Source organism: Vespa velutina, chromosome 1, assembly GCF_912470025.1.
Source record: "Vespa velutina chromosome 1, iVesVel2.1, whole genome shotgun sequence".
Lineage (NCBI taxonomy): Eukaryota > Metazoa > Arthropoda > Insecta > Hymenoptera > Vespidae > Vespa > Vespa velutina.
This window is the reverse complement of record NC_062188.1, coordinates 7627612-7640516: the sequence shown is the minus strand read 5'-3', so window position 1 is coordinate 7640516 and position 12905 is coordinate 7627612. Positions and strand designations below refer to the sequence as shown.

General features: G+C 41.1%; 1 protein-coding gene across 1 annotated transcript in view; it reads right to left on the bottom strand.

Moving 5' to 3' along the window:
- Positions 1-1182: 1182 nt before the first annotated feature.
- The window catches only part of LOC124949730, an 18076-nt gene continuing 6353 nt past the window's right edge, over positions 1183-12905 (bottom strand). Inside the window, exons 3-7 of the mRNA XM_047495363.1 lie at positions 10250-10363; positions 9993-10079; positions 3487-3687; positions 3189-3371; positions 1183-2976 (exon numbers count right to left, since the gene is read on the bottom strand). Of these exons, the coding sequence (XP_047351319.1) occupies positions 2264-2976; positions 3189-3371; positions 3487-3687; positions 9993-10079; positions 10250-10363 (1298 nt within the window). The 3' untranslated portion in view covers positions 1183-2263. The remainder of the gene's footprint in view (positions 2977-3188; positions 3372-3486; positions 3688-9992; positions 10080-10249; positions 10364-12905) is intronic.

Genomic DNA, 12905 nt, shown 5'->3' with positions numbered 1-12905 from the left:
TTTTAGGTAGGTTCCAGTGACTTTCTGTGGACTCTTCTACCGGAAAACACGTGGACGTGGTTGTCCTGCATAATGGATATATAGTGTCGTAGTTTGCGAATAATGTATCCATGACACTAAACGGTTCATTACTTTCAAAGTCAAATTATATATTAATCATCATAACGTTACTTTTAATATATTCACATTAATTGATGTCTCTTAACTCGACGGTTTAACATTATTCGAATACAAGGGAAAAAGATTTATAACAAATTTTGTAAAACTATACGGAAGTCGGACCGCCATCGGAACGGATCGAAAATGTATTTTATCGAACGGCAGAGCGCGAAAGGATATCAAATCTATCGCGGAAAGCGGTCGGCCGTACGTCATACGTCCCACGTAAAACACAGACGAGTGGCGTGCGTCGACGGATCACGTCTCCCATTCTAGGCATCAGAAACACACATACATATAGACAGAGAGAAAGAGAGAGAGAGAGAGAGAGAGAGAGAGAAGGAGAGAGAAGGAGACAGAAAAAGATTCATGTGCAGTGTGTCAGTATTATTGCTCATTTGATCCGGCATGCATCGGAAAATAATGTAGAAAATTGTTTTGCGGTCTTTTTATCTCGATTTCAGTGAATCGCACAAAACAGAAAGAGAGAGAGGGAGAAAGAGAGAACGAGAGAGAGAAAATATCTACGAAAAGAGTGTATGTGAGAGAAAGAGAGTTGGACCAGGAGAACTATTGTATCCCATCAATCACGCGGACCTTTTCACCAAGCGGATATCGGGCCTGCCCGTTTTTGCGTGCGGTGCATCCCGCTCGATTGCAATCGCGGCGAATTATTGAATCCGCTGCATCTGCTTCAACCCAGAGGCCCCACCCCATCCCATCCATCCAACCACCCACCCAGTCCCTTCCTCATTCCCCCTCGGATTAGCTTCGGTTACGTCGCACGCGTTGTCGAACAAATTTCCGTAATGTTATTCGTAATTTTTTGAAGAAGTACGCCAATTCCACTCTCTTTCTCTCTCTCTCTCTCTCTCTCTCTCTCTCTTTCTCTCCCTCTTTCTATTAGCATCGACATACATTTACATTATATTCACACTTACCTGAAAGATGATCTATTATCTTCGATCTTGAGAATCCGTAACGTGTTCGATTAATAAATAAAATCAAATAAGGGACCAGACATGGAACGGATGATATTACTTTATTTGATGACGTAGATAAACAGTGAATTGTTTCTCTTCATTTTCGGGCCGATGTCACGCGTATGTCGATGTAAAGACAATTCGTGACTGACACGCGTTAAGACTATAATAATCGGTCTACTTCTTCGCTTTCGTTTATCGTTTCAACACATCGATAGAGATTATCCCGTAAAAATAAGGGAACTTTGACTCTGTGAAATACGAGTGATACAGTTTCTTATTCATTGTTGAGATTTTCTTTTCTTTTTTGGCTTTTTACCCTCGTTTTTTTTCATCTTTTTCTTTTCTTTTTTTTCTTTTTTCTTTTCTTTTTTTTTATTTTTCTTTAAAGTGAGTATTTAATATTTACAACGACACGAACATTCGCGATAACATCGCCCATATCGAATAAAATCAAATTCGTCAATCTTTCTAATTAATTCAGAGTCTAGCCTAGTGATAATGATTCGAGCGTGCGCAATGTAAAATAATGGATAATCGTTTCGAACAGGACAAATATCGTTTAAAAGTAATCCTTTCGCGTGTATGTTGATTATTAAATACAATAAAATTATTGCGATTCGAAATTGTCCAGCAAGAACGATCGATCGTAATTAGAACAACGAGATAGAATGAGACTTAATGAATGTTAATCGAAAATCTAATCTATATCGATAATGATGATTGGACGTTACATATATTTACATGCTATTACGAACATAAAACCCTGGTTAGTCCTCGAGTCATCGAAGTGATCTCCACGATAAAGTCTTAAAGTATTTCCTAAATTTCTTTTGATTGTTGATTCTCGATCGCAGAAGAGATAGGTTGATATTATTTACATTTAACTTATATTAATATTTAAAATACTTGAAAGTCGCCTCATACTTAATAGATTTTAAAAACGATGATCACATCGTATTCGATCGACGATAACGATAACATTATTTCTTGTATCGTTAATATCGCAGTAGTAACGAAATCACTCGTTTTATCTCTAACGATCGGAATCTCTTCCTTCCACGATTCCAATCATATTAAACGTCTTAAACTTATCGATAGTGCACGTTTGGTCAAGCCTTTTAATAAGGTCTCCAGACGTGTCTCGGTTTGGGACTTCGCTCCCTTCGCGGTCTGATTGGCTCGATATTATCATCCTTCTTTCTGATGGTCAAATCCTGACCTACGTTCTCTTTGTCCTGGCCCTTCTTCGTACTGAGATCGACGGTACCTTCCAAACGAATTTTCACGGTATAATCATTACCAATAGATACCTCGTGATCATTCTGAATTTCAAGATCATTGAAATTTTCTATACTAGGTCGAAGAAGAATCGGTACGTCCCGAGAATTCGCATCTCTCGAAGTTGTATCCTCTAAATCACTTCTGCTCGGTGAAACTCTTGGCGAGTCCTGTTCAAGAAACGATTCCTCGCTAATTCGATCTCTCTTTCGATCTTGATCGTTCCTATCATCAACCTCTATACTTCCATCAGGACTATCCATCCCTGATCTGTTCAAAGGATCTGGATCCTCTTGATCTGTTTTCCTGTCTTCTTTCGAGCTACCTTCGGGACTGTCACTTGTACCTCGTAACTTTCGAAGTTCTTCGAGTCTAGCTTGATCTGGTCTCTGTAATCGTTGTTGAGCCATTCTGAGAGCTAGCGCGTGCCATTCAGGTTCCAGAATGTACTGTTGTGTGTGATAAAGCGGGTTGTAAAGCCATGAGGATTGAGGTAACAGTGGAGCGAATATCGATCCAAAGATCGATCCGGTTGCTCCTAATAGATGAAGACCTGCGTGAGTCGAAAGAGAAAGATAGATAGGTAGATAGATAGATAGATAGATAGATAGATAGATAGATAGATAGATAGATAGAGAGAGAGAGAGAGAGAGAGAGAGAGAGAAAAGGAGGGAGAGATAAAGAAAAGGAGGGAGAGATAGAGAAAATTAACACCTTCTTCGTTTTTACGTTATTCAATAGGGTAGATATTAATTTGGAATATACCTTGGAAATGCGGGTGATGTCCCGAGGGACTTGGGGTCGTAGTGGTAACCGATTCGGCCGGTGGTGTCGGTGCAGCTACGGTAGCTGTTGTTAATAATCCTGGTCCAGGATTTCCCGGTGAAGTTGTCGGTGGTACTTCTCTCACTGAGACACTGATAGGACCCAAATCGTTCCTCGTCGAATCTTTACAATCAATAAACGAAATAACAAAAGGGAAGAAAATGTCAAACGTTTCATCATCGATTATTCTAAAAGTTATAGTAATGAACTAATTACAGATACAAAGAAACATTCTTACCGGTGTTGGAACCAGGCAGTCTGGGAGACCTCTGTTCGATAGCGTGATGAAAGGGGTTGAAGGCCGAGCCACCGGCCGGCGGTGGATGTGCGTGCGCGTGATGACCAGGTGGTGGCGGAAGACAATGCGGTGGTAAAGATCCTCTAGGTAATCCACCCCATCCTTGGCTCGCCCCTTGTTCCAGATTTATATGTTGTAAGCCTAAAAACGTTAATAATCCTTTCATCAAATTTTATTAGAAGATTTCCCTTCTATTTTTTCCCTTCCTCTTCTTTTTTTTTCTCATTGTCAATGAGAACTGTAGATTTATATGAAGTAAAGAAGATATATGCAACAGATTTTGATCTAAGCTACGATTAAAATAATCTCGTCTTGTTTTTATCCTCTAGGCATACTCTTGAATGATGGATATTATTTTCTTTTTCTTTTTCTGTTTCTTTCTCTTTTTTTTTTTTCTTTGTACTTTATTTTCATTTTTCCAGAGAACACGACGCGGCTATCTACTTTCATGGACAGACGATCATCGAGTGGCAGGTAGAGATAGAAGAATGTTTCCCTTTGACGTAGTAGCATTCGCTTGACATGGATGGACAGTTAAATTTTTCCGGCGGTGAATAGAAAAACGATTGCTCGTCGTCTCTTTCTCGATCGTGGCCGATATTGCGAAACGATGGGGGGACGTGTGTATGAATGCAATTAAAACTCATGACATCAAAAGTTTGGTTTGAACGCGATACTTCAAAGACGCTGGACGGATGGTTAATTCGTTGGCAGGCTCTGAACTACGAGAAACGTGGAAAACGCTTAATAATGGGAATATTCGTTAGTACGTTTAGGAAGGAAAAGAAAGTATTACGAACAAATTACTATGATCCGTGTAGAGCATGAAGTAATAAAAGAGAAAGAAGAAGAAGAAGAAGAAGAAGAAGAAGCAGGAGAAGCAAAATGGAGAAGAGGAAAAAAAAGAAAGAAAAAAGAAAGAAAAAAGAAAGAAAAAAGAAAATAAAAACAAAAGAGAAAGAGAGTAAGAGAGAGAGAGAGAGAGAGAGAGACGAGGTAAGCCTCGGCAGTCATCGACACGATATCGGTTTTTCGAAAGACCTTGATCAATAGCAGATTATGCCGTCATCTGTGCGAGGCAGTTTAAAAATTCCGTGAAAGCTCCGAAGCCACGGCGCGGCGTGGCGCTTTGGCGGGGGAGGAAGAGGAGGGGTGCGCGGCGGGGAGTATAAAGGAGGGGAAGGTGATGGCAGAGTAGTGGGGAGAGTTGTCCATCGAGTGGCAGGTGGGCGTGTCGAAGGGAGCTTGCGACGTGTTTGATTGGTCTAGCCAACATTCCCACCGATTCTCTAGGTATTACGGGTGGGGATAGAAAAAGCTCGGTAGGGGTCGAAGGGGTGATTTTTAAGCTCTCTTTAAGCCGAGCTTGCCAGAGAGGACACCACTATCTCGCGTTCTACCACACTGCCGTGGCGCGTTGTGCGCGCAGAGCACGGAGTCGACGGAGCTTGCGAGAGAAGCTTGAGAGAGAGGAACTTGTAGTCCCGCTACTTTATGAGGGGATTAAGAAAACGATAAGAGCTTTGCCGGCACTGTGCGCCACGTTGGACGGCTTTGATTCTACCTTGGTGCCTATTTTCTATTCTCGGCTTTGAATATCAGACTTTTCTATATCAAGAGAGAAGTCAATGGGAAGCTTTGTTCTTTTCTTCTTTTTTATTTTCACGATTATTCAAATACTACGTATAGATACATTTAGAACTGATATGGGGGAATATTACATTAAAAAAAAAAAAAAAGAAACAAAAGACAAGCAAATATAATTGCGTATAGAGTTTATCCATGAAAGTAGATGACTTAGAATTGATGACATTCAAAAAACAAGGAGTCCCAAAGCGATTGTAACATATTTTCAATTTAATAAACCCCCGAAAATGGTTGGCACCCTTTCCAACGTAACTCGTCTCTTGGAATAGAGGTGTATGGTAGTGGTGGTAGCGGCGGCGGGCGATAATTCCGAAAACAAATGAAGACTAATGAGAGGAGGGCCCTGTGAGGTCTAGGAGTGTGCGTGGGTAAGAAAGGTGTGGGGGGAGAGAAAGGGTTTTGAAAGGGTTCAAGGAGCTGCGCTACCCTTTAAAGGGTGAGAAATGTTAAGCTTAAACGTTACGGCTATAGAGTTAGTTGCCTTTGCAAAACGTGCGCCTACCGATGGGGAAATCGCGCTTTAAGGGATGACGTATTATCGAGTAGCGTGTTCAAAATGTGTTCGGTACTGGTCGCGCCACTTTGGGATGCGGTAATGTTACGTCACGTGTAATCGTTCGCGGGCTTTCCGGCAGTTCATTATGTGTCATTAATTTGCACTTTGGAAATCGATATCATTCAATCCATTTTCGGTGTTCACCACTCGATATTACAATAAAATAGACCCTTGGATTAACCAAAAACAGAAGTTATATTTATCGCCGACAATAATCAAATATATTTTTTTTCCTTAATCATTTACTTTTTCATTTAAGAAGTCCTTTAAAAGGTGTTAAGTCCTTTGGTCTTTCAACGAGATAGGATACCAAAGTAAAGAGAGTAAAGCCGGTCGTTCTGGTTCCATCGTTAAGCCGTTAGAGCCTCGCACCGTAGATACATAATAAATTAATTCGCGTATTTTCCTGTCCTCCTTATCTATTCAAATCTATGCAAAACAGGCGTTAAAACGCCCTTCTTACTTCTAAGGCGTTAACCCTTGTGAAGCTCGCCTTCTCTTACTACCCTCTCCTTTCTCCACCTCTCTCTCTCTCTCTCTCTCTCATCCTCTTCTCTCGCTACCGTCGGTTAGATGTCTTTGCACACCCACCCTTTACGCCCGTTCTCATTATCGCGTCGCAGCAACCCCTAAAATGCCACCCTAGAAAGGTCTCTGGCACCGATCTGAGCTCTACCAACAGATATTTCCAGAAAGGACGAGAAAATTGCTGTCTCACTCATTCACACTCTCTCTCTCTCTCTTTTTCTCTCTTTCTGTCTGTCTATCTGTCTGTCTCTCTCTTCCTCTCTCTCTCTCTCTCTCTTTCTCTCTCTCTCTCTCTCTCTTTCTCTCTCTCTCTCTCTCTCTCTCTTTCTCTTTCTCTTTCTCTCTTTCTATCTTTCTTCTCTCCTCACGAATCTACTTTTCTTTCTAATGATGACAAAGGAGACAAAAGTGCATCCTCCGATCAATTTTTAACTGAACTTATTTATTCGTTTTTATAGATATATTTATACGAAAAATAATGTTAATAACGAATGATAAACAACTAACGTGATCTTTCATATCTAAATGCTTTAGAACATAATGAAGGATAACTCTTCTCTAGTTCGTTTCATAGGACGAAGTACTGGCGTCTTAGGATGGTTTCGATATCTATGGTAACCGAGAAGACGACAGGAGGAAGGAGGTGAATAGCAGAGGAGTGTCATTAGTTACCGTCGCTTCCAGAGAAAGGACCCGGTCACCGGACCTGATTAAAAGACGGGATACCCGGTCGAGGGACGCCTTCCGAAGACTCCTGGGGGTGAAATGTGACGCGAATTTAAAGGATCTTCTGTGATTCGACACAGGAGTGGACAGGAACAACCCTTAAAAAGGTTCCCTTTAAGGACTCACTGGCGCATCTCCTGAAGGGTTGCTCAGTTTTCTCTGAAAAGGGCTCTTTAAGAGAACCTTTACCATGAATCAAGATTCGTTGGCTTTCATTCGTGTTCCAGATAAAGTATTATGTAATGCATTGTTCGGCCTTTTTTTTTTATTCTTATTCCACTATTATAATCGATAATATTTCAGTTCAGAGAAAAGATTTCAATGACGTTTAATATTTTTCAAATCAGTTTTCTTTCTTTCCTTGTAGGAAGAAAAATCGACGTTTGAGAGTAAATATGTATAATAAACAAAGAAAAAAAAAAGAATGGAAGGAAAAAACAAAAAGAAAAAGAAAAAAACTGTAAAAAAAGAAGAAGAAGAAGCAAACAGAAATAAAAGTGAGAAAGGAAGAGAATGATCTCCTTTAAAAGAGGCCACGAATTTACTGCAAAGCGATCCAAGAACGAAGCGACAGTTTTTAACTTAGCGCTCCTAACAATCTCCCCCAAATGAGGTAAAGGCCACCTTATTGAAACAGGGGTTGCGATTTTTCCTGTGCTCTTTCTCCGCCCCCTAAAGCGTAGGCGGTTAATTGACACGGGAGGGTAGAAAGTGGGTGGGATGGGGCCATACTAGCTTCTCTTGTTAACTCGAATCCCGACTCTCGCGATTTTTCATCCCCTTAGCAAGACTGACAAAGACGATGGCACGGCCTCTCGGGAGGCACGTGATCGGGATGTTTTTCTTCTTGGACAATCTCGGTTGAGATTTTTCACGTGGTACCTGTCTTCAAACGCATTTATTATTCTTTTTCTTTATCTCTCTCTCTCTTCCCCCCCCCCCTCTCTCTCTCTCTCTCTCTCTCTCTCTCTCTCTCTTTCTATCTGTCTTTCTTACCGAACACTTAAAATTCGAATTTCTATCTTATAAAATGAAAAGTAATAATGAAACTTTGTTACTTAAATTTATCGAAGTTGCATTCATCTAACACAATAAGGAAAAATTAAAAGAAGAAGAAAAGTTTCTTGGAAAGATATTTGTCGGACTCAGAAAAATCTTTCTGAACGTTCGAGAAACGCGTAAAATTCGCCCCTTCTGTCGGAGTAAGCCGAACGAAATTTAATAACATCCCCCTAGTTACACCTCAATGGGCACCTTAACAACACCGATATGGCTAGCTTCTCTTTCATTCTCTCTCTTTCTCTACTCTCTTACTTCCACACGTCAATCGTCCTCTTATTTACCCTTACCACTTCTCTTTCAACCTCCAATATCTAATAAACCAGCCCTTGAAATGCGTCCTTATCCAGCCAGCGATACACCCTTGACTTCCGCACTTAGAAGGTACCACGATGACCGGCCGTCAGACTGGACGGAGGCGCAATCTATGTAGGAACGGACGAACTAGGAACGAAAGGGTTGAAAAATCTGGCGGGTACTACTCGAAATAAACCGATCGATATTCCCTTTATTTTGCTGTCCATTTCCATCGTCTGCCTCAAATACAGTATTATTGACCCAATTAATCCGACCGATTGAAAAAACTTTGTTAAGCCATTTTATCCAACAAAAATATCATAAATTAATATCTAATCCAAAGAATTCTTTAAATAGAAGTTCTTCTTTATTGACATTGTTCGATTGTCTTCTTTGTCGTATACTGGATGGATACGTTGCTATTTGTGCTATACCTTAATAACTAATAAACGTTGAGAGTAGAACGAACAGTTCGACGGACGTGACCTTTTCTTATTGGTTAAAATTACAATGAAACGGTCCGAGGGTAAATTGAAGTTTTAGAGGAATCGGGTGCGGCAGTGCTCGGTCCTTGATTGAGTAGAACAGTTATATATGTTGGTGAAAAGAGAGAGAGAGAGAGAGAGAGAGAGAGAGAGGAGGAGGAGGGATTGGCCGGGGAAGAGGTAGCGGAATGGTTGGCGAGAAATCGACGGCAGGACGGGCTAACCTCCCCCGCCGCACTACCCTCGAGGGCAGAAGGGAGCGAAGCTCCGTTAAGCCGCTTATCATGCCGAAACAATACACTGTCGGTGCACCAGTATCAGTACCCGACCCTCGGTGCTCGAGGCTAGTCCCATCAAAATTTCGAGCTCCGAACGAGTTTCAATGGAATTCGAGCTTTCGGGCTTGCCCTGTCGAAGCAGCTGCAGTTCAAAAAACATTGCGCATTTGCGATATCGTATAGTTAATCACGAGAGAGCTTCGTGGGAAGGGAATGCGATCTGATTTCGAACGGGGTCGACGCGCTTAATGGAAAATTAAGGATTTTCTGGAATCGAGAATTGGCAATGGACTTTGATGTAGCTGATGTGAGAGTCGAGTCAGGATCATCGTATGAATTTGAAAGGGTGGGGGAGAAGGAAGGATGAAAGAAAGAAAAAGAAAAAAATAAGAAAGAAGAAATAAAATAAAAATAGTTGACGAGAATAGAAACTCTCGATGGATACATGATGTCGAGTTTAAACCGATTGAAAGGAAAAGGCAGAGTTCGCCGCTAGCGTCGGGAGCTTAATCAGAGTCTTCTCCACTTAGGCGCCCGTAGCAAAACTCAATTTTGAGTCTGCGCCTGCCGACGCTCAATTTTGACACCCTTCCTAGCCACGAAGTCGGGCAAGTAGGAAGACGGATGAGGGTGGGGTACGATGGGATATTGGGATGAGGAGGAACGGAGTCTGCTGTCGTAGAAGGATGAAAGCGAGGATCCTGCCTTCGCTCGGCTCGCGAGAGGGTGCAAACTTAGTTATCCATCGACAAGGAGGAATTCTGAATGGCCGAGAAGGTGATAGAGACCGGGGGCAAGTACGAGACATGCTGAAACTCCGAGTAACGGGACGAAGGAACGCGTGGCTTCGATTAGAGAACACCCACTTACCGGACAGCTTGAATCCCAATGGATCCTGTGGGTGTCCGAATGGGAACGGTCGAGGTCCGAAGTGAAATGGATGAAAAGCTTGGTGCCCTGAAACGTGATACGAATAAAATTAGTTCCGATCCTCCCTTGTCATTAATTTTCATTTTTTAAAGGCTATTACCTAAAGAAATTTTACATAAAGAAATTAACTCAGCTTTAACATTATTATATAGTAATAAGATTGGATTGCCTACGGTAGGTAAAGTCGAACGACTCACTTGTCTTAGACCTTGGTTCTCTGGGACCATCCACGGTGACCTTGATCGCTTTCGATAAGGTGGCTACCTGAGGTGGCGTTGTTTGCAACATGATGGTCAGGGTAAAGCTCTTCCCTGAAAAAAGAAAAGGAAATAAAGAAGGAAAGAGCGAAGATGAAGGACCGATGAGTCGGAATTAAATAATTATCGCTTGGTGGTAAACGGGGAGAAGAAAAACGGATCGTTTCCACAGAATTCTCAGGAAAATTTTATCTCATAATATATAGGACATTAAAAGTCATAAGAGTAAAAGAACAAGCAATCTTTTGGTTTCCTCGGTTTCCACATTCCTTCATTATTTAGGTTTCATTCTACCGGCCACGAAATTACTATCTCTTACCTAACAGTCCCGTTAATTTTTTAAGAAATCACATTCACTTCGTACCTTCCTTCATTCTTTCTATTCGTCTGTGAAGGATTCTCGATACTCGAAAGGCTATTTTTTATCGTCTCCCTATCGCTATCACGGAAAACGCGTCCGATGACGCCCGGAAAAGGGCGGAAGGGCGATGCAATTCGCTCGTTGGAAACAAAACACAAATGTGCCGGAAGTAAGGGGTGAACGAGTGGCGCCACCGTGTCGACATTCGACCACCCTTCTCCACCGAATCGTTCTGGATATGTTAATGTCGTCGAGCATTAAACGTTACCATCAGAAATGACACTGATCGTCATATACGATGTTATCCAAAAAAAAAAAAAATTCGAACAACGTCAAATCTATGTTGTAACGCACGCACACATACACACACGCACACACACACACACACACACACAAACACACATTCATATATGTATGTATATACAAGCATTAAGTTCTACATGAACAACTAGGAAAAAAGTTTACGAGGGATAGAAGAGAGAGAGAGAGAGAAAAAGAGAGAGAGAGAGAGAGAAAAAAAAGATTTGTTTCCACAAAAGCAAACAAAGTACTCGCTCACGCTAACATCGTGTATGGTTTAGAGCAATGAAACAGGAAGCTCGGCAGGTTTTCCTACCGTTACTGAGTCAAGTAGCACAGCTTATAATGGAGTTGCCAAGCTCGAGCGTACGAGTATATGCACGCTTCCGGGGGTAGTTTTATTTTATGGTGCCGAGACCAGCTTGGTAAACGAGTTGGTTTTTATGGTGAACCACGACATTTAACCGGCTTACCACCGTCGCCAAGCAAAATATTCGAGTGGTCTTTGACTTCCAACGAACGAGTATGAGAACTTGCCAAAAGAGAGAAACACAAAAAAAGAAAAAAAAGAAAAGAAAAGATATAATACCAACTGTAGATTCAATAACGTTTAACGTTCGTTGGATATCTATTTATCTAAAGAAAGAAAAAAAAAAAAAAAAAAAAAAAAAAAAAAAAAACAAGAGAAAAAGAAAAAAGAGAAAAAAGGAAATAGAAAAGAAAATTATTTGCAAATGAAAGATGACGTTTAAACGGAAGGCAAAGCAACGAGAGGAAAGTTTATTGCCAAGCCGTATGGTGTCAAGTCCGCGAGGGCGCCGGCAACACGAATCGAGGGTGATGCCAGGCATTTTGAGGGTGTTTATGAGGCATTATGTGTAACTCGCTGGAAGAACGATCCTCCCTCTTGAGGTCTATTGCCCTCCAACTACGTGTACGTCTAGCAAAATTGTAATTCATTCGGCGCGAACCCAACGGTGAGGACAACGATGACGAGATTTTTACGAACGTTGAAAAGCTTATTTTCATTTATCACATTTGATTCTATTTTTTAATATCGTTTATTTGAATATTAAATTTGTTTATTTCTCTTCTCTCTTTCTCTCTCTCTCTCTCTCTCTCTCTCTCTCTCTCTCTCTCTCTTGTATCTGGCTTCACGATAGCTTTACATCCAACATTTATTCGCAAAAGCCGACAAGAATTTGCACACCAGACGTAACATTCGCGTTCTCCCTAAGTTTGCTCTTGGATCATGCAGCGTTAAAAACTCCCCTGTTTGCTGGCGAGCCAAGCGCAAAGGGGCTAGTACCTACTACCTCGGATCGTTATTTCCGAATGTTTGTCGTCTTTTAAGATTCTGACGTTTTGACTAGCCGAATCAGGATGGGTCAGACAGGTCTGATAAAAGGTAGACCGATTGACGTGCATAGTTTAAAAAAAAAAAAAAAGAGAAAAAAAAGAAGAAAAAAGAAGAAAAAGAAGAAGACATGGATGATAACGCGTGATAGACTTTATCGGGTTTATGAATAGAAGAGGCGTTTAAAATCGTAAAGGGAAAATTTCGATAAAATCAAGAAAATTAGCGGTAACGGAAGAAATGATTTCAGTGCGAAAATGATTTAATAAGTAGTAAAGACCCGTCCAAGTTGAGAAGGGTCGACGTTCGTTTTCAGAGACCTTTTAAAAATACTCCCTTAGCGTGTTCGGTCGAGGGAACAGCTGTTGCGATCGTTTGCTCTTCGGACGAACGACTCTATATCGGATCTCGACCGAATTGCTTCGAAGAACATGGTCCGAGCATATTTCTAACATAATCACGATTACTCGCGATTTAATATTAACAATTAAACTCCATATTTATCTACTCGAGATCTATATTTTTCAAACGGAACAAATTGATATTGTCCGAATAAGAACTGATCATAATCTCCTTCG